This window comes from Cydia pomonella, chromosome 18 (assembly GCF_033807575.1).
Source record: "Cydia pomonella isolate Wapato2018A chromosome 18, ilCydPomo1, whole genome shotgun sequence".
Taxonomy (NCBI): domain Eukaryota; kingdom Metazoa; phylum Arthropoda; class Insecta; order Lepidoptera; family Tortricidae; genus Cydia; species Cydia pomonella.
In genome coordinates, this window is record NC_084720.1 from 16,843,348 (window position 1) to 16,864,997 (window position 21,650).

The 21,650-nt window shown below is 37.2% G+C and overlaps 2 protein-coding genes across 3 annotated transcripts in view; one reads left to right on the forward strand and one right to left on the reverse strand.

Moving 5' to 3' along the window:
- The window catches only part of LOC133527438 (CHH-like protein), a 94,415-nt gene extending 74,932 nt beyond the window's left edge, over positions 1 to 19,483 (reverse strand). Inside the window, exon 1 of the mRNA XM_061864453.1 lies at positions 19,157 to 19,483. The gene's annotated coding sequence lies outside the window, so the exon portion shown is untranslated. The remainder of the gene's footprint in view (positions 1 to 19,156) is intronic.
- Positions 14,436 to 21,650, forward strand: part of LOC133527434 (peroxisomal leader peptide-processing protease-like) — a 38,702-nt gene continuing 31,487 nt past the window's right edge. The window contains exon 1 of one of the 2 annotated variants that reach the window (XM_061864445.1): positions 14,436 to 16,004. In XM_061864445.1, the coding sequence (XP_061720429.1) occupies positions 15,977 to 16,004 (28 nt within the window). In that variant the 5' untranslated portion in view covers positions 14,436 to 15,976. Of the gene's footprint in view, positions 16,005 to 18,293; positions 18,697 to 21,650 lie in introns of those variants that run through there. The other variant, XM_061864446.1, reaches the window with a different exon arrangement.

Below are 21,650 nucleotides of genomic sequence, written 5' to 3' on the forward strand. Positions count from 1 at the left end.
ATAAGGTCATGGTGGCTTAGATGGCAGAGCGCCGGAGTATCGATCCAGATGCCGTGAGTTCAAGTCTCACCCAAGACAGTAATTTTCCACTTATAAATTTATTCTAAGTTTAATAGCATCGTTCCCAGACGTTTCTGCTTGTTAAAAATTAATTTTTAAAGTAATATTTTTTGTTATAATTAGAAAAGTAAAGTATTTAAAAAAATGAAATGCGTTTACTGTACGGGACAGTCCATGGAAAGATCTGCTTGTAAAATGCCTTTTTGAAACTCCGCAGTCGTCTTGAAACCGCAGACGGCAGACGTCAAGTGTGACGTTATATGTTATTATTTATAACTACCACTTAGCCTGGTTTTCCCTGGTCACCGTACCTGGTTATTGAGGTTTCTCCACAAAAAAAGGTAAGGTCTAATTCTGTAACTTAAGTCCGCAGCAAGCTCGGCCACTTAATTAGGCTTGCAGAATACTTTAAAGTACTGATTTTGCTAGTAGGGAAGTTCACCTTCCTATACAAACGGAGTTACGTTCTCATTTTAAAACTACTTGTTTGGATTTGGATTATAATTAAACTTTGCACATACAATGACTCTATGCCTCTAATTAGTTTATATAGCTCCAGCTTGTAAAACAAATGAAACAGAGCAAAAACAAGTTTTGTATGAAAAACTTTAAACCTGGTGGTATCTGAAGCTACATACACTAATTACAGACATAGATATACCTTATCCTTTTATAAGTACAAAGTTTCAGAGCAATCTAGCTAGTCGTTTAGAATGAGAGCGTAACAATTTTTGTATCCCTGGAGAACCGAGCTTGCTGGGGACTCTTCTAAAGATAAAATATTTGTGTAGTTTCCAAGCAAACAGTCCGACTTTGCCGCTTTGAAATATAAAGATACAAGCAAATCTCGTCCTTATTTTAAGCGACAAAGTAGGACCTTTGACTAGACTTCGAAAAATTTAAGGCGTATGCAGTACAGTCGGTATCCAAAGCATTAGACTACGCGTTAAAGTATCAAAAAAAAATTTCTACTCGTCGACTGTAATTGTTGAATTATGAACTCGTATACTAAACTGTAACTGCGTATTTTTTCATGTATGGGCTACCAACTCAACTAATAAATAATAAATATAATGCGAATATTGATAAGCAAACACTGTACTCAACTATAATGAATTTTACCAATCACGTGGAACCGCGGTCCAGTGGAAAAGACACCAACGCGCGACTTCATGAGTAATATTCATATATTATGCACGCGTTGATGTCTTTTGTACTACTGAGAGATTCGTACTTCCCTAATTTTCCTTAAATATTTAAGTTTTATAGTAGGAAAAGTATTATTTTAGATGACTCGTAGGTAATAGTTATTTACGATACAAGTGCAGAAAATAGGAAATTCGCAACGAGTGGTGATATATTAAAACACGACCGAAGGGAGTGTTTTAAATCGACACCATTTGCGAATTACAATTATTCGCACGTGTACCTATCGTACAACGTTTGGCTACACAGTACATATGGCTCTTTAAAGTTTCAACATATGCACGGAAAGTGCTCATTCCCGCACGGGTGCGGGAAAGTAGCACTATATGTACTGTAAAGTATTGTATACAATAGCCCCTACCAAGTCGAGCAAAGCCTACCTTTTCTCGAAGCACTTCGTCGTTTTGCCACATATTTTGAAAAAGGTGTAAAATTTGGAAGTTAGGGCTTGTAGAGTTAGCTTGGCTCTACAAGAGATCTAATAACTTTTTGACAGTGCGACCCTTATGGTTTCGTCTTCGCAACATTTTACATGATATTTTTTTGGTGAGTTTTTTTTTAAATTTATTTTCAAAAAAATATGGTATATTTTAAACTTATGTTAGGTTCGCCAAATTTACGATTAACGGCGAAATGAGGCACTCATTTTCAACATTAGTACCTTAATCTAAATTAAATGATTAACTTATAATACTAATCTTTCATATTTCTATGTGTGAGAATAGATAAAAAAATGGAAAAATGGAGTAAATGGTTAATTACATTGTAGGTAACACCGTTTTATAGCACTGCACTTTTCGACATATAAACATCTTCTTTTTCCTCGCGTTGTCCCGGCATTTTTGTCAGGGTTCAAGGGAGCCTGGGATCCGCTTGGTCACTAATCCTAGGGAATCCAAGTAGTGAATTGGCGTAGGCTTTTACGGAAGCGACTGTCATCTGACCTTCCAACCGAGAGGGTAAGTTAGGCCTTATTGGGATTAGTCCGGTTTCCTCACTTTATTTTCCTTCACCAAAAAGCGACTCGTAATTATCTAATGATATTTGAAACATAACTTCTGAAAAACTCATTGGTACGAGCCAGGGTTGAACCCGCGACCTCCGGATTGAAAGTCGCACGCTCTTACCGCTACGCTACCAGCGCTTTTACTCGTACAAATAACCATAATGAATTGAATTAAGTTCAATTGAATTACTTTAGTTGTAGGCCCTCAAGTTATGAACTATACAAAGATGATGGATAACCTGTCATTACAATCAAAAGCCTTCCAGCCCTCCTGAAAATGATCTTTCGCCGTGCGTTTAAATACACCGAATTCCTTCCCAGTTATGCAACAAATGACGTCACACGGTTGTTTCATTTTTCCCACACATGCAGCTATAATAACATAACCGCCTACGGTTGAATTCAACATTGACTGAACGTGAATCACCGTTGTGACGTCACGGCTCTATTTCGAGTACCAAAATGGCTGGCCGATTCGAAATTACAACTGTCAATTTCATCTCATTGTGATATCATTTACCTGTTCATCCCAATCGTACTTAGATATTGGTGCAAGCAAAATGCGCTACGGGTACGCGTTTGAATCATTTTTTTAATTCGAATGTCGTTTCCGATCGGCGAATATTAATTTGTCCTGTAAGGCCTGGTTCACAATGATAGCGAAATACTAATTGTGTAAATTACATTAATTTTTTTTCCTATTCGTAAAGTTATTGTTAAGTAAAATTATGAAATAGTAAACAAAACATTTCTTTAACTCCCAGTTTTTGGCAGTTAAAAATATACGGGTTTTGGTATATGCTTGGATAAGACATATATTATCTTGGGAAAAGCATATTAATAAAGTACGTCGTTAGGTAAACTTGTTTGCATATGCCTCACGAAGGTTGAAAAAAATCAGTAAAGAGACAGCGATACAAGCGTATCACGGATCACGGATATGTTTGCTCTGAACTTAAATATGGCATTCTGCTTTGGGGAAATTCTGGTTATGCAAACCTAGCACTGTTACCGACCAAACGGTGCATCAGAGCTGTTTGTAATGTAAACATAATGATATCATGCAAACCTCTATTTAGAAAAATGAAACTTCTGACTGTACCAAGCTTTTTGAACTGACTGTGCCAAGAAATTTGGTTATTAGTTAGAGTGCATGCTGAAATGTTAACTACATATATTTATAATTTGATGACATTGATGATATAATTTATGCCATTCATGTAAAGCTTGATTATTAGGAAGGTCGTTGACCCCATCTACTAATTAGGGTTAAAGCATAAAGTTGATAACATTTTAAAAAACTGCAACTTTAAATGGTACTAATAAATGCTCTACCCGGTTAGAATACTTAATTCTAAATGCGAGTCGGGACTGGATTTTGTAATGAAATTGGGATGCGAAAGTACGAATTATACGCAGACGAAGTCGCAGGTAGAAGCTAGTAAAATACACGATTAAATCCAATCGGTGGTGAGGAGTTGAAAAATACTAATTTATAGGTCATACTGACTACTGAGCAACTTTTACTATGGGACCAACCCCGAAAAAAATGACTCTCTCGTTGAAAATGTCAACGTCAGACCAGCCAAAATGTATAAAACAGCCAAATTTTTTTTTTCGTTATAGGTATCAGGGTTAGTTCCATAGTAAAAGTTGCTCAGTGTGACTTTATAAATTAATATTTTTCAACTTCATCGTGTATATTTACTATTTATAAAGCCTATTCTTTATGAAGAAGGCTTTACCATTACTAATTGGTATGCATTCGTAGAAAAGTAAAAAGGAATTGGATTATTTTGAAGCTTTTTTGACATACCGTTCTTGGAATAAATAAATGAATCATTCTTTAGAAATTAATTAAATGAAGCGAAAAACCACAGACGTCGTACTTCCTGTTGATCGATTGATTTTTTATTTGAATGCTTAGAATAAACTTTTAAATCTATACAGATATCCCACATTATTTTAAAAAATGGCGTCAGCGTCGGTGGCTAAAGAATATCGTGTCGCTGCGGAGTTGCAATAACGTCGCGTCAAGCAGTAGCAGTAGTCACGCGGCTTACCCTAAAGACCTACTGTCACTACAAAACCATTCAACTCTGGAGAGAAACTACAGGCTTGAATCATTCCAAGGCGCTTATCAAAGCCTTCAGCAAAAAGGCGGCCTCGAACGCCTTAGCGCTATCTAGGAACCAACTACGCAACTTGGTAAGGGTGTTTCTGTTTACTGGGCACTGCGGCCTAAATAAGCACATGCTCACTATGGGGAAACGTGGCATGGGACGGTGCAGACTCTGTATGGAGGCAGAGGAGACGCCTTTGCACATCCTCGCAGAATGCCCTTGCCTAATGCGCACTCGTGACTCAATCCTGGGCGGACACACATTGCGTCCGGAGGAGTTAGGGTCTCTCGAGATCAAGGAGATCCTGCAGCTGTTTGAAGTTGCAGGTTTGGATCGAGAGTTGTAGTAGGTGGCGATCACAATAGATCAGGAATGGTCGCAGTGATATTTAGGCTATAGAGCCTTACATAGCCCCTGACAAAGAAGAAGAAGAAGCAGTAGTCACAGAGTAGACTAGAAACACAGAGGGAGTACCGGGAGGAGCGAGTCCCACATACCACCCCCCAAGTTGGCCTCCCCAGCCAGGGGGTGAGATGCGTAAATGCATTTAGCCCTGCGAGAAAAAAAAAAAAAAAGACTCTGACGCTCGGGAGACGCTATACAAAGACGCTTACCACGAGGAATTTCGTACATTGACTCGTCGCCTGTTCCTATCTTTATTGTCCTGAGCCAATCTCATCCAGAAGTGACCCGCAATTTTCCGAATATCGTCCACCCAACGAGCCAACGGACGCCAGGGGCTACTTTCATCCGAAAACGGCCACCTGCCATCACTCTGCCTCGCCATCGCCACATGTCCCGCCCAACTCCAATACGCGCGTGCGATAGCAAGAGACAAGTCAATGTACGATCTCGTGCCAAGCGTCCGTTCTTTAGTGTGGGGTCTCTCTAAGTACTCACGGTAACAACGACTGCAAGGAAAAATAGGCCGTAGTGCCCGTAGTTGCGAGTTCTAATATAAGTTTGTTCACCCAAACGTCTTTATTATGTGTATGAACCTACAAAGAGGGAAAATCAATTAAGTTTAATTTGTGGGAAAAAATGTTGAATGAACACCTTATTAAGTAATGTTTCAAGAAAGGTATGGGCACTGTGAATGTCATCTCGCTTTGTGTGGTAGTGCGCAGCAGAATGGATGTCATTCCAAATCTAAAGCAGAGCCCAACTGGGGAAGTATCTCTACATTTCAGAAAACCACAGCCAAATAACACTAGACCAGTGGTGGGCAAACTTTCTTCATGGGGGGCTTCAAAGTTTAATAAATTTCAGAGAAGGGCCAGAATTGCAGCAAAAACGCATACGGGCCATATAAGTAATCTTTTCTTTCGAAGGACCGGCGGGCCAGATAAAATACTTTCGCTGGCCGGAGTTGGCCCGCGGGCCGTACTTTGGCCACCTGCACTAGACCCTACTTATAGTGTTGTGTTCCTCGCGGTGAGTAAGGTTGACAGAGCTAAACGAGGGTGTCGAGTGCTAGGGTCGGCAACGCGAATGTATCTAACTCCTCTAGAGTTGCAGTCGTCCATAGCTAAGGAGACTGCTTACTCAGGTGGGCCGTATGCTTGTTTGCCACCGACGTAGTATAACAACGACGTAGTGAGGAGGACGACTACGCATGCACTAATCAGTTTGAGCGATCTTCAAGGTCGCATCAAAATAGGATCGAAACCGTAACAAATGTTTAAATCTGAATTGGGCTACAGACTACGAAATCAGAGTGAAGGCCACATGTCAAAATAAAGTTGCTACTAAATTAAAGTTAAAATCTAACTTAAAATTAAAATCACAATAAAAATTAAAACAAAGCCAATTTAGCTAATTAGCTATGAATCGTTTGTCTTTATGTCATTTTGACTTATGTATTTGTAACAAAGGGATAAAACATAATTTAACTGATCCGTAAAGTTTTAAGAATAAGGGGGTAAGAGCCCAGAAGAAGATCTAGGAGCCAATTTTTGAATTTCGAGAACTCTATTTCGTCACACGAAAATCTGTGGAAAACGGCGAAATGCGCACAGATATTTGTTCCTGAGTCATGCGTGTTTTCTTTTGCGATCATAGCGAAATAACGGTAATTTTTCTATGAAATTCCATTTTGGGAGAAAACGTTTTCCACTAACTAAATCTTAACAAATCACTTTGATTTTGATGTCGATCGCTACAGCATTATATACTTTATAGGATAGGTTTATAGGATTCGCTTAATAAAAATGGAAAAAAAAAATGAGAACCTAAAACCCTACTTTTTGATTGTGTCAATAATATACTAAAAAACCGGACAAGTGCGAGTCGGACTCGCCCACCGAGGGTTCCGTATTTTTTAGTGTTTGTTGTTAAAGCGGCAACAGAAATACATCATTTGTGAAAACTTCAACTGTCTAGCTATCACGGTTCATGAGATACAGCCTGGTGACAGACGGACGGACGGACGGACGGACAGCGGAGTCTTAGTAATATGGTCCTGTTTTACCCTTTGGGTACGGAACCCTAAAAATCATGGAGAATGAAAAATATTTAGAAGTGGAAAAACATTTTCCCTTTTTGTATTGACAATCACGTGCTAATACCTCGCTCGTATGTATTTGTATATTACATATATCGTTGTCTGAGTACCCACAACACAGTCTTTTTGAGCTTACCGTGTGACTTAGTCAATCTGTGTAAGAATTTTATTTATTTATCCATAAGAAGCTAAGACGAGTAGTTTATTGAAATACATACCTATAGCATATTATTGTCTGGAACACCCAGCAAACCGTATTTATATTGAAGCAGTAGTAAATACCACTAACTACGAATGAAGTTAAGAATGCCCGCTTCAAAACCATCTAAAACAATATTGTCACAATAGTCACATTATCCCACTCTGTTTACACTCCACTTGTAGGAATCCCTCAATGGACGATCGGTTCTTGTTTACCAAACTAATTCCTCGTCAAATTCCTTTATTTCAGCATCCATTGCTTTACACCTACAATGGTTGCTCTAGCTTTAACTTCCAAAGCCAGCAATGGAAATTCTGCGTTTTAAAAAGTCGACCTTTCAAATTTGGAACACGCAATGCGTTCGCAGACTGCGCGTCTACGCACCTATTAAACTTGTTTTGTATTTAAGGAAATTTCAACTTTTTCTAGATGTTTTAAAGCTGATATTGGCTTACCGGGATGATTTCTAGAAAAGTGTTTCAGTAGCAAGCGATCGGTATTCCGTGGATTAGCCACGGTTCTTCAAAGAACTGCCGACGAACTCGGCACACAGACATACGGTAGTATAGTACGCGGGTCAAATACTGTTTGTATGAGAAATTTTATACTCCTATTGGAATCAGATTGGAATTGTCCTATTGGTTCTTGCTCATTCAGATTAGGTACGTGTAACGGAATGTGTATTAAGTAGTGTGTGTAAATGACAGATTCAATTTGACTTGAATTTAGAGATAAAGAGAAATTGGTTAAACTTACCGTCTCGGTGAGACTTTTATTGTTTCTAAGCATTGTAGTATATTAAGAGCCCATCAACGTGCTCACTACCGCCACTGCTAAATAATTGTGATTATTCCAATTTAACGATAGCTATTTAAAAAAGGGGCCGCTACGTACTGTATTTTGTATTAAAGTACCTTTTGAATACATCATAATAGTTTTTACGTTGCTGGATTCGTCAATCTAGGCGTCCAAAGTTAAAACGGCCGTTTTTGTTTTGAGTTCATAGATCGACGAATCCAGCAACATGGAAACTAGTTTGATGTATTCAAAAGGTACTTAAATACATAATACAGTACGTAGCGGCCCCCGTTTTTAAATATCTATCGTTAAATTTTAACAATCACAATTATTTTCCAGTGGCGCTAGTGAGCACGTTGATGGGCTCTTAAACTAACATGATTGTTATGATTTCACTTATTAACTGAAACAGGACTTTATGTACCCTTGCCTATTTTTATTGTTGTTACTAAGTTACTACTTTTCACTTATTGTAGTACCGTTTGTAGATATTTCTGACGAATACGAGTATGAAATTACTTAATTGACGTCATACTCGTTCGAGTGCGCCAGTAATTTTATTTTCACGCCACTGTTCGGAAATGTGGCAATAGATGGTCTAAAACCAAGCTGGAAAGTAGGAAATAGCTGTAGTACCTGAACCACCACTACTACAATGTTTCATTGTTATCATCACCTGTCTTTGGTGATCATTGTTATCATCATCTGTCATTGGTGCGAGTAAATGGTCTTTTTTTGGCACAACTTTTTCCTTCAAAAATAAAATTAGATTATTTATAGGACCAACTACTTGTTTAAAATAACCGGCCAAGAGCATGTCGGGCCACGCTCAGTGTAGGGTTCCGTAGTTACTCTTCCGTCACATTAAGCTAAACTGGAGCTTAAAGTATAGTAAATTGTTAACCAAGGGATGAAACGGTACCTTTCACCCGAGTTAAACAAATAGGCAAATTTGCATAATCAGTACCTAATTAAATAAGTCTTTTTACTATGAAGGGAAAACTTTTTGCGATAACTGAAAAACAGCTAAACTGATCATGTCCGCTATAGTTTTCATTTAATGTCTTTCTTAAGCTCTACTTCCACGATTTTTTCCATATTTTTTGGACCTATGGTTCAAAAGTTAGAGGGGGGGGGACACATTTTTTTATTCTTTCGGAGCGATTATCTCCGAATATATTCACTTTATCAAAAAATGTTTCTTGAAAACCCCTATTAGTTTTGAAAGACCTTTCCAACGATACCCCACACTCTAGGGTTGAAGCGAAAAAAATAATTCACCCCCACTTTACGTGTAGGGGAGGTACCCTAAAAAAAATTAAATTTTTAGATTTTATTTTACGACTTTGTCGGCTTTATTGATTTATATATCCATGCCAAATTTCAGCTTTCTAGCACTAACGACCACGGAGCAAAGCCTCGGACAGACAGACAGACAGACAGACAGACGGACATGGCGAAACTATAAGGGTTCCGTTTTATGCCATTTGGCTACGGAACCCTAAAAAGAAACGTCAAAACCATTCAGCTGTTTGTGGTTTTTTTAGCAAACACGCTTCTATGTTTAGAATCGACTTGAAGCAAACAACAGAAAAACGTCTCTCAAAAGTGTTAAAAAAAGCAAAAAAGGCGGGATTGGAAAATACTTACTGAATTGAATAATGTAAATTGTGTTTGACTGAAATATACAAGAAACACGTATTTATCTACGCTATAAAAATGAGTTCTTCTAGTGAAGAAAATATAAATGTTCCTGGCAAAAATACATCGCTTTCTTTCAACAATTGTCCTCGCGCCAATATAAATATTAATTTCTATTAAAGTACTTATAGTTATGCAAATGTTTTCTTATTTCCTCGCAGTAGTCGTGAAAAGCACTATGTAATGCCAGGCCGGAAACGCTAAAGATGGACTCGTATTATTTGAGTGAGAGACTCCCTCGTCCATCTTTGAGCGGTTTTCCGGCCTCTCCTACAATGTATTATTATTTCTTTAAAATTTTGGGAATATTTTCTTGTAACGGTAGGCTTTCACCCAATATAAATTAATGCGTGTGCCATGCGACCGAAATCGTAAAATTGTTTGACGCAAGTACCTAGAACCTACAGAAAAGATGCCTTACGTACTTAATTTAGTAGTTTTATTTTATGTGGCTAAAATTAGAAATCATTATTAAATACAATCGATTATTGCATTAAAAAGCAAATATTATGTAAAGACAGACGTAGCGGGGCCCATGCCCGCGCGCATTCGATAAAATAAAATCATAATTCATTAATTTATTGCATCCATCAAGCGGCTACGCCACATCGTACACTTACCTATTAGTTCAAGTCATAGCCGTGCGAAGTTAATATAACCACTATGGCAAATTAAAAAAACCCACATATTTAGTTATTAGTAATAAGGAGCGTCTATTGAAGGGAGCGCGTGAGGTGTTTTTGAGGATTTTTTAACCCCTCCGCCCCTTTTCCTAGAAAAAAAATGTGGTATTGGCCGAGACCCTCCACTCCCCCACGATATTTGGTGATATTCAGCTTGCCCCCTCCGCCCCCAGAACACCGCACGTCATTACTGTACGCCCCCATATAGTTATTAGTAGTATAGTTATCTACGAACAAGTCGGTCATTTAACATGTTCAGTGGTCTGTGTAGACGCCGCGGGCCTGCTCGCGCGCAGACGATGACGTCAACGTTGCAACGCCACAAAAACGCGATCTGGTTATGGGAACCAACATGATTGATGTAGCGAAAAGATAATAAGCTTAATCACAGAATGCATAATAGTATACTACAAAACCGAAGTTTGACAGCGATTCAGGGACGAATCATGCTGTCGCTTTCTAATGTATTTCTAATGTAAGGGACAGTCCTTTCGGCTATTAAGGGTTGTCAAAATTCAAGTCATTATGTTATCTGTGGTCGTGCACGCAAAGAGAACGAGGATATTCGTATTTTTATTTTTGTTAACTTAAACACCCTGTAGCTCCTAAAGTACTCGTATTGATCGTAGAGTAAAAATAAACAAACCACAGTTGTACGGAAATTTATGGTAAATCTTTTGTCCGAAGTAATGATAATGCTATTAATGCTTTTTGTAAAAATATTCAAGATATGAGCAAAAATCTGAAAAAAGGTACCTTCAACCCCCCTTACACCCTCAGCACAACCCCCACCCTCGAGGACTTTTAGTATGTTTATCTGGAGACCACAAGGTATAACTATAGCAATTTTCAAAACTACACGAATTAGTTCTACTGATTTTATTAATTTTCTTGAGCTATAATAAAACCAAGGATCATCACAATATCGCCGTACCTATTACGTTTTATTCTGAAAATTGGTGAAACTAGAAGGCCTACCGCGAACCACGTTCGACGTGCTGCCTCTCTGTTGCACTTGTAGATTCGTACGTAAGTGTGACAGGAAGGCAACACGTCGAACGTGGTTCGCGGTAAGCCCTCTGATTTCTCAACGATTGACGCAAAATTTGCGTGTTTGCTGGTGACGTACGTTGCCACTTATTACGAACTGGTATTAAAACGAGTTGAAATGGTTTATTTGTGCATTTCGTCCAGTAAAACATTATCTATTGAACATTCTCGCAAATTACACGAGAATTTAATGCAATCATTAAAATTCTTGTGGAATTAAAAAAAGTATTGTTTTATATTGTTTTCTTAATTAAAAATTTTTGAGAATTTTTCCTATAGAAATTTGTCAACTTCGTAAACTTGGTTCAATGCTATTCAAGCCTATTGTTAAGTATGTCCTAGTCTAGGTCCTAGTAGTTCTGTAAGTTGTAGACCTCGTGTACCACAATGACTCCGCCATTTTATAAAAATTTATTCGCGAAAAATTTACAAACAAAATATTATTAGACTTGCTATCATAACTTCACAAAAATCGGCTGAGAAAGGCGATCTGTACCTAGAAGAGAACAGCCGGACAGACGAAAACGGTGACGCTTCTCGCTTGCCGGACAATTGACAAATGTTGCCATGACCAGAGGCCGGAATTTTCGTGGTATTTTTGAATTGTCATGGTGACTTCTCATTTATCGGGCCTCTAGACATGTCGGATAGGAAGTTTGTCGGCAAATCTGCTACATATCTATTTATAAAAACACATGGGTTTTTTGTTGATGATTGGTTGAAGATCGACCTCTGCTTCTGCGTAAAAAATGTGTAAAAAAGTATGAATGACAGTTTCCTCTAGCCATTTCCTGTGTCGTTGACTTTTCTTACGGTTAGTGTAGTGACCTAATGACGTGACGAAATCAGGTTTATGACTGACGGCCATTTAGGTTTGCGAGTTGCGAAACTCGAGCACTTAACGTAGTTTCAATCTGCTGTTAAGACGAAAGTTTTCAAAGAATAAAGTTCTTATTAGTTATCAAACATCTATAAAAGTCAAACGAAGAGGCATAGCTATGGTAAATATGTAATAAATTGTGTGACATTTTACCACCGCTCATGGGAGCCTGGTGTCCGCTTGACAATTAATCTCAAAAATTGGCGTAGGCACTAGTTTTTACGAAAGCGACTGCCTTCTGACCTGCCTAATCTAGAGGGTAAACTAGGCCTTATAGGGATTAGTCCGGTTCCTTCACCGAAAAGCAACTGGTAAATATCAAATGATATTTCGTATAAGAGCTCCGAAGAACTCATTCGACGAGCCAAGGTTTGAACCCGCCACCTCCGGGTCGCAAGGTGCTCTTACCACCAGGCCACCTGCGCTTCTTTTTCTGTAAAAATATTTTCCATAATATCAAAATCCAGGGAGGAAAGTGTAATTGTAGTGCAAACTATAGACATCTTGGCTACATCCCCTGTGACTATAATCAACGGCTACTCAGTTTGTAAACCATGCTCAGTATGCAACTAATTGCAGTGTACCGTCAGCATGACCGACTGATGCAATGACGGACGAATCGTCATCACTGACGCCTTGGCTCGCAACCCGCTTATGCAATCGGTCATGGGCATATGGCGCCGCACTGTATCGCACTGAAAGAAATGTTTGCATAACAGTAACAATAACAATGCTAGATTGTTAGCCAAGGGATCAAAGGCATCCATGATGAGGTTAGGTCGAGTCAAAAATGGATGCTTTTCACCGGAGTTCGTTTTTTCTTATTATTTTAAGAGTTAGGAGTGAAAAAAAACCATACAAACTTTTAAATGCTCATTACTTTTATATTTATTAGCATAAAATACTTAAACAAAAAAACGCGACCCTTACGGTTACGTAACCTAGATAACATTCCAACGTTTGAGGTCCGCAAAACAAACAATGAATATGGTCGAAGAGTATGGAAATGCATTGTACCGCGTATATTGAATAGATTTCCATATGAATTAGTAAGCTCATTAGAAGGTCGAACATGTGGGCAAGTTAGATCTATGATAAAGAAACACATGCTTAAAATGCGAAAATAATGCAAATTTATATAAAGATGAAGTGTGCTGTATAATTAATTCGACACGCCTAGACTCCTTAACTCAAAAAATCTTTTTAATTTAAGATTAGTAGTTAAGTTAGAAAAATGCATGTTTTTTTTGGTATGAAATAAACAGATTAAATTTTAATTTTTTTATTTTATTTAATAATTAAAAATTCGAAAGAAATAAATAGAAGTTGCATAGATGTGGTTAATACCTATAGATCAATTTGTTTTAAAATATGGTCAATAATGGATCCAGAGAGGAAAATTGGGACCACGTTTGTATAAAAAGGTGGTTTCGGGGTGGTCCACCACTTTCGTGTTAAACTTGGATGGAACCACTCATCAATATGGGATCAATAATTTACCCAATTAAATATATTTACCGTTTTGAAAGTCCCACGTTACTGCACACGTGAGCCATTAACCGGGTGACTTTTTGTCGTTATCATGAAACATGTCAATGTCACCCAAAAAACTATTGAGATCAGGCTCATGATTCGGACACTAACATTTGTGACGATATTTGATTGGAATTGAATTGGCTGGTTTCGTTTTCGCTTAGAGGTCTTTCCCACATACGTCCAGTTTTTTGCAGGATCCCGTTTTAGTATACGTGCTAATATATAGTCGGACCAAGATAAGTCTGCAACGATTTTGATAGCACACACAAGTGTTATTAATTCGTCATAATTTCATTTAAAATAACACTTGCCCAATCTTGTGCAATCAAAATCGCAGAGGTGTATTTAAATATTTGGGGCCTTGGGCCGCCCCATATAATAAGCACAAATGCATTTTTTTTCGCCGTTTTCTGGAAACGTGGAGCCTGCGCCGCCCTTAGCAGCCTGCCGCTCCGGGCCATGGCCCCTTGGCTCTAGGGTAAATACGCCCCTGCAGAATCGTCGCAGACTTGTCTTGGTTTCAATTTAGTAACGTTCTAAATTAAATAATTTAGTAATTCTGTTTGCGGGATAATACCTACAGAAAACTGGGATCAGCAAAAAAACCGTACGTAAAAAACTGGACGTAAAAAACTGGACGTAAGTGGGAAAGAGCTCTCACGTGTACTTGTACGGTCAAGGAATTTAATTTCAGCATTTCGTACCTTGTCACAGTGACAATAGTAAGAGGTTCTTAGCTACTTTCTTATTGATTGTTACTGTGACAAGGTACGAAATAGTACTAAAATTCAATGCTTTGACTGTATGTGTGAGTTACAGTAATTACATATACTAATCTATGTGTGTGAGCGCAATGCAATGAATGTTCGTAAGATTGGAACTAGAGCTCTGTACAGTTATGTCTAAAAACATCGATACGAACAAAGTCTCAAAAATATGTATACACTTTTCGCCCATATATTAAGGCGTATATATATTTTTTGCACTGATTTGACAAGTGGCAGAGTCTGGGGGCGCCACTAAAACGTCAAATTCCTATAGCTGACTAAATTTACAGCCTGTAATTTGTAAACTGCGATATCTAATTAATTCATACTTAATATACTATATATTAGACCTTTAAGCATTTACATTTACTTAACATGTAATGTATACATAGTGTTTCGTTTTTAGTTTCGACCGACCTAGTTAACTGGGTACATAAGAAAACAAAGCAATTATTGGGTTTACCGCAAAACTCTATTTGCTATAGAAACTACTCTACCGAAAAAGAAAAACTAAAGATTAAAAATAACCGTAATCCACTTTATTTAATATTTAACACTTTGAGAGCCGGGAACCCGCTCGGCGTGTACTCTGTTCGTATAAGCGGAAAAACGCTGGGATCGGCTACGAGCGTAGCGTTATGAAAACTGGAAGTGAATGTCTTGAAATGTATTCTAAGGAAGTTGTTAAATACAAAGTCCCTTTCTGAGCATTTTTTTTTTGTAAGTATTACAATTTTATTTTTACCATGGCTTAGTTTTGATCGACTACTTTCACACTTTCTGAGCATAAATCAAATCTTAGCAAACGTTGTGCTTTGTTGGCGCACAGTTATCATAAAAAATATTATACAAAATGTAGGCATGTTATGCCGAATATTTGGCGCTTTGGCCGAGAAGGGCTGAATACGATTCGGTATTCGATATTCAGCAAAAACCACTATTCGTGATATCTCTAGTAAATATAACGTAAGCGTTTATTTATGTTTTGATTGCCCTTTTTTATCAACGATTATAATCTTGACTAGGCCCCCATACCTACTAGATAGGGTAAAATAATACACAAATGATAAAATTGAATATAAGAAGCACTTAAAACATTCTTGTCTCAAGCGGAAGCAGAGATAATTATAAAGGAAAACTCTAGTACCGAGAACTGTCATGTTTTAATCTTGAGATCTTGAGAAATCCCTAATCTACCCATATTATTAAAGCTTAGTCATTTGATTTAATAGTTTCCTCCGAAAAGTATGACGTAGGTAAGACAATACAGTGGAAACCGAAGGATGGAAAACTAAAGTGTGTTCTACAGTACCCCTTTGATGAGTATTAAACAAGCTTTCAAATCATGACTACATATTAAACACACAGACACAGAGATATTAAATATATTGAAAACACCGCCAGTTTGCATCGGTTCGTCAACGCAAGCTCCTGACGACACTCCTCGGTACGCAGTGAAACATGTCGAGCGTTGTTCGACTTAAAATACGTGAGTGACCCGTTTTTCAATACATTTATCCCTCCTGACGAAGCCTGCGTTGCGGATATGAATTTGGCATTATTTTATTAATGCTTGATTTTTATACATTATTTTATTAAAACCCATTTTATTAGCCAAACTTTTTTGACAGAACTTATGGACCGACGAAGTATATAGTATAACTACATACAGTCAGAATCGAACGTAGTGGATTAATGAAAATGAAATTTATTTAATTTTAAATTTAATTTATTTAATTTAAGTACTCGTATAGGAAGCGTGTATGAACAGTAGGGGGCAGCACTTGCTTTAACGTAAAATGTTAGTGTTTCAAATTTAAGCCACAAGATGGCAGATCCTCCAACGAGCACGATCTCTATTATCTTTGATATTATCAAAGAGAATTTGATATATGTAGAGGTGGATTGTCAAAGAAAACTTTGTAGCCACAGTAAATTTACGGCCATCTTTCGACACATGATTAAAACTTTTAGGCTACAAAGTTTTCTTTGACAATACACCTCTATTTCAAGTTCTCTTTGCTATTAATATCTAATGGTTAAAGTCTAAGAAAAATGTGTGTTTAAAATTTGACAGTTAGATGTCGCTATACAAGTATACAGTGAATTGCAAAATTGCATGGGAAAATGGGATTGGCCGCTCAAATTATTATACTGATTGTGGATGGTGGGTTTTACCTGTAAAACCTACTACTAATCAAATCCTTGTTTTTTGACGGCTTGGGCTCTAGCTTTTTAAGACACATCTCATAGAACAAAAGCAGATAAACGTAAAACCAATGCTAGCGCCATCTATAAAATCCGTTGCTATGCCGCCAAGTTGGCAATGCCAACCTTATTATAGAGTTTCTTTTTTATTGCCACTTTTTGATGTAACCCTTTTTTGCCACTTTTTTGTTGTTTTCATAGTTATAGGAGAAAAAAAGTGTCACGAAATTTCCATACCGTTTTCAAATTTTCCTTCTTGTTACCGCCTTATAAAGTATATGGGGAAATGGTAACTCAATAGAAAAAAAACTGGGGCATTTTTTTATCCCATTAAAATAGAAAGAGCTCGTGATTCTAAGTCGAAAAGACACAATAAATTTAAAAAATATAATATTCATAAATGAAAAAATATAAAATTTACGAAGTTGGATTTTTTTTTTAAAGAAACGCTAAATAATTTATTAATTTACCTAGTGCCCATGAAGTACTGCGACTAGATGTACAGTCACGTCTGTAAATATCGACACGGACAAAGTGCCAAAAATATGTATACACTACCTTGATACATGGGCAATAAGGTCGAGTATACATATTTTAGGAACTTTGTCCGTATCGATATTTTCAGACGTGACTGTAAAGAGGGCTGCGAAATTGCATGAAAAAATTATAAATGAAATCATTGACAAAGTCGCCATGCACTTTTACGGCTGATTTCCCGTACATATAGGTACAGTCGCTATCAGATATATGGGAGCGGCCAAGGTGCTCACAAATATCTGAACACGCCTTTATTGTCAAGGCTAGAGTGCATGTTCACATATTTTTTAGCACCTCAGCCGAAGCTTAATTACCAGCAATTTACAATTAAGGTTGAAAGCAGGGACTGATTTCGGTTAGGTACGGTATGGTAGCGGTATAAGCTGGTAGGGTACCTTTATGAAAGCGGTTAAGGTACCCGAAAAAAAAGCGGCCAAGTGCGAGTCAGACTCGCCCATGAAGGGTTCCGTAGGGTGACGTATTAAAAAAGACTCGCACTTAGTCGGTTTAGTGAAAGAGTGACCACAATACATTTAATTGGCAATTACAATTTATACAACTTCTCCTTTGTTTGAACGGAAAAACGATTTTTGCTAAGTAGTTATACAGAACCTCGAAATGAAATAACACCTTCAATGTTACATAATAAATAATTCATTAATGGCTGGAAAAATATAAAAGTTGCGAAGGGCGACCATGATTGCAATTATTAATTAAAGGACAAAAGACAGGAGTATTTAACTATATAAAACATATAGTAAAAAAAAAACTTGAAATAAATATATTGATAATGATAAGGTAAGGATTTAAGTTGCTATTTGAAAACGTGATTCTTAAGTTATTAAATAAAAACAGTTTTAATTTTTAGTTTTTTGAATTTTTAGTTGATATTCAACAAACTAAATTATGTAAAATTATAAAAAATAGTAATAAAAACATGTTTCTACTTCAAAACTTACTTATAAAATACCTGCTCTGGTACAAAAATATTGAATGTTGAATTTTTGAATTATAAATAATGTAATGAAAGTAAAACATTAGATAGTAGTTCTATGTTTTTAATATTCGCGCCATCTAACGGAATTGTTTCGAACTGAATCGTAAAGAAGAGAGCTAAATTTATACTGTGAATTGTATGAATGGCTTTGAAGTTGGTTCATTATCGCTCTGCGTAGTAATTGTTGGTAGGGGCTATAGTACAAATATTATGTACGTACTTACAAAGTACAATAACCAGCTGATAAGTGAATAAATAAAACTATCTAAGCTTGAGAAATATTTATATTATTAAACGAACTATCAAAGCAGTAACGTGTCAGTGATGTGTTTGGTCTAACAATAAAATATTTGAGGTTATATTTTGAGATCTATTCGTTTTTTTTTTTATGAGTTCAGTTTGTAAACACAACATAACCTCTACACGTGTAGGATCAAAGGTATGCATATCGACATTTATGTAAGTACTTTATTTATAAATATAATAATACTTTAGAACTATTTATTGTCTAAGAATAATGTGAGTAGGGGAATATTTCACAACCCTCTAATATTGAGTAATATGTCTTATTATTATAAGAACAACAAATAGCGGCATTTGCCGCACTTGTATGATAAGGCCCTACATTATTTTGTTTATTGCATTTGTATGTCTTGAGTATCTTTATATTCGGGAATTTTCCTACGTCGTAGGTACGCAAACTATAAATGGACTTCTTTAAGCTTTAGAGATAGATGATGTTTCTAGGGCACGAAGTAAACTTAAAATTCTTACCATAGCTACGGCAAAGATAAATCGGGACAGTAAGCCACAAGATAAAAAACGACACACCTGTTCACTGTCGGGTAAAATACCCATTAAACTGACCTCTTTCTACTAATGGCTTCCAATACACTCACCTAAAACGTTATCGCATCAAGTAAATGGAACTGTGCGACTGACTCAGTAACTGAGTCGGTGAAAGTGACTTCTTTTTCTTCACACTTGATGCCAGCCGTCGGAACTCAGGCATGTCCGTCACTCTGCACAGCACTCAACCTCCTATAGAAGACACTGGCGCATCCTCAACACTGCATCCGTACACTGGAGTTCGGCAAATGTTATCGTTTTCGTTTTTCGCACGCACACATCGTTCGTTGCCGACAACCGTCGGTCTTTTAACGTCAAGGTGGACAAAACTACCCACGCGAGGATGTTGTTAATAACGCGAAACGTGATCTCGACTTCTGGAAACAAGACAAACCTCTAAAAGTACGTTCACGTACGAACGTAGAGGAGCGAGAGAAGCGAACTCCTGACTGGACTGCGCCTGGGCCGTGCAGGATGCGACCCATTAGGCAAAAAGAGCGTCCATTATTGTATTGTCGTGGGCTTATCGTAACGCCAGTGGTTCTGTCTCAAATTGCCGACCGGGAGCGATAAACGTGTGAGTCGCACTGAATTTGGGGGCGAAGGTATGTCCTTTGCAAAATCTATGTCATTAAAACTCGAGCGTGTCCAATGATACATACGTCTATCTGTTTATCCAGTATGACTAACCCTGATAGTGACCTGGGATTTTGTTAAATATGAGGCTAATTAAGTTTTAATTGCGTATGTTTTGAAATTGAACCCCAAATATGGTCATTATCATAAGAAGCTGTAACAAGCGGCAAAGGGAAGAAGCCCGTCACGGGACCGGATCCAGGGCTACTCACGCTCGTTTGTTCAATTGGACAGTTAATTTGAAGCTCTGAAGCCGGCCGCTTCCGTTCATGGTTCACACAGGAACCAAATCGAAATTTCTGACAACGACAACGCAATCCGATAAACAAAAGCCTGTGAAGAAACATTGAAAACTAGCGTTACAGATGAAGGAAAACATAGTATCCTATAACAATCCTTGTTGTCATCAAGCCAATCTGTTTTAAACTGCAATAAGGATGGAAGCTAAAGATTTCTGTAACTCGAGATGATTTAAAATCCGTGTCGCGCCACTTCCATCTGGATTTATCCGGTTTCGGACCTCAATTCTATGTAGAGTTACAGTCTGAACGTACCTATTTCTTTTGACATAATTACAATAATGTAATTAGTGTGCACCTGTTCCTGGTATTTCAGGAGGAATGTACTGGAACTTAGTTAATATTTAATTTCCTAGAACATTGATGCAGTCTAGCAATTGGAATGGATCAATAACCTCGCCATTGATAGACATGCTATCCACTTATATAAAATTGCAGCCTTCTTCCTGAATTATCCACCTATAAAACATATGATGAGCCTCGAGTATTGTAAACATCTAAAAATACTAAGCGCTTGTTACTTGTTTTGTTACACTGACACGTATTTTCCTTCGCATAAAAACTTCGATCAATTCACATAATGATGTCTACTGGTAAGCTCTTAGATCACAAAATTAATGAAATCGTTAATTCAGTTTTTGAGAACGCTATTACAAATTTCCGAACCAATAATATGTAGATGTAAAAATCAATTGTATTAGTTTGATACAAGATTATCCTGAAATTGGCTCTCTGTAAGGCAAATTGTTGTTTAGGAGCAGCTGTTATAGGCCAGTGCCCGATTGCCATCGCGAGCAAGGATGCCCCAAGTGCCCCAACGAGCTCTTAAGGTCACAGTAAGGTGCTCATTTATATCAATACCTAAAGACATATTGGGAGCATTGGTTCCTTTCTGTAATTTGTTAGCTTGACACAGTGATGAAGGACACGAAGATGTAAAATTTGTATATGTATTGAGCGTTCAGCACACCGTAACTTTAATGAAAGAAAATCATAAGGTTACATGTGAATTTTTGCATTTATAAAATGTACTCTAAACTTTATTATTTGACGGACCGTGTAGCTATCAAATTACCCACCTATGTATATTTCTTTTTTTACTATCCGATTTATTTCTAACGTGAGTTGTCGCATAAAATATTTCTAGTCTTAAAAGATTATTTAGAGTTAGACTAAGCTAAGTTTGGAGCGCTTGTGATACCCCAGTCTATGAAAGTGATAATGTGATAAAATTTTGACGTTTAAAATAACCCTTGTACAGTCTGGGCTGCCAAAATCGCTGCCAACTTAACTTGGCCTAACTATAGGAGTGTCTATATAAATCATAAGATAGGGTAATGAATAATATATATATAAAACTTATTTAATTACTGCAAAGTTGCCGATTTTAGTCTTTAAAGGACATATAAACTTCATTGGTTTTGTAAGTTATACCAAGTCTCTGCTTGTACTTGTCTGGGTACAAAGTAATTTTCATCAATCACACTTAAGTTGTCTGAACATACTAAGTAATATATTTTAAATAGTTAAGCGGCTATGTACCGCTATCTTTAGGCATTGTTCAACTTGATATACGGACTGAAATATGATGTTCTGTTAATAAACTTAA